At 41.7% G+C, this 638-nt stretch overlaps 1 protein-coding gene across 1 annotated transcript; it reads right to left on the bottom strand.

Moving 5' to 3' along the window:
* Nucleotides 1-186: 186 nt before the first annotated feature.
* On the bottom strand, nucleotides 187-364 carry SARC_17104 (hypothetical protein; the record flags this gene model as incomplete). The annotated part of the gene is made up of 1 exon (XM_014288800.1): nucleotides 187-364. A coding segment is annotated over one exon (178 nt), but the record flags the coding sequence as incomplete, so codon positions are not given.
* Nucleotides 365-638: the final 274 nt, after the last annotated feature.

Below are 638 nucleotides of genomic sequence, written 5' to 3'. Positions count from 1 at the left end.
TACATACATACATACATATATATATATGTATATATATATATATAGGTGCATGTGTATCTACTTATATAATGAAAACAAGAAGTCAAAACCATATCGTATACATAGACCCAGGGCATTTATTGAATGTCACTTGGACGCTCACACCCCGAAGGCACCAACTATTCCCTATAGAAACAAACTACCTACCAGATCGGGCTCCCAGAGACTCTCGCACATTCCGTATAATGAATCTGCACATGTTCCGGCGACAACAAAGTCGTTGGTGACGTTCTCGCAGCCCAGGAGATCCATAGCGCAGATGAATGGTTTGTTGGTGTTTGGCTCTAGCCCGGCGATTACGGGTTCGATGAAGAATGGGCCGAATCTGGTGCGAAAGAGTGGGTAGTGTGATGTTGTGAGTAGCATACATATAGCATCATGAATTGATTTAAATACACGATGTCACACCTACGTGTGTGACAGAGACGAGTTCCCGTGAGTGTATAGGCAACCACTGAAACAACTGTGTGGCAGCACTAATTTGCTACATCGCGCTTTGTTATATAATGAATTTGTCGTTATATCCCATACGCGAACAACACAGTTTTTATCCGTACTTTGCATACCATGGACTTGAAAACATATTACAGTATAAAGGT

The sequence above is a fragment of the Sphaeroforma arctica genome (assembly GCF_001186125.1).
Source record: "Sphaeroforma arctica JP610 unplaced genomic scaffold supercont1.9756, whole genome shotgun sequence".
Classification (NCBI taxonomy): domain Eukaryota; class Ichthyosporea; order Ichthyophonida; genus Sphaeroforma; species Sphaeroforma arctica.
Note: the sequence above shows the minus strand (reverse complement) of the source record. Positions and strands in the feature narration are given on the sequence as shown.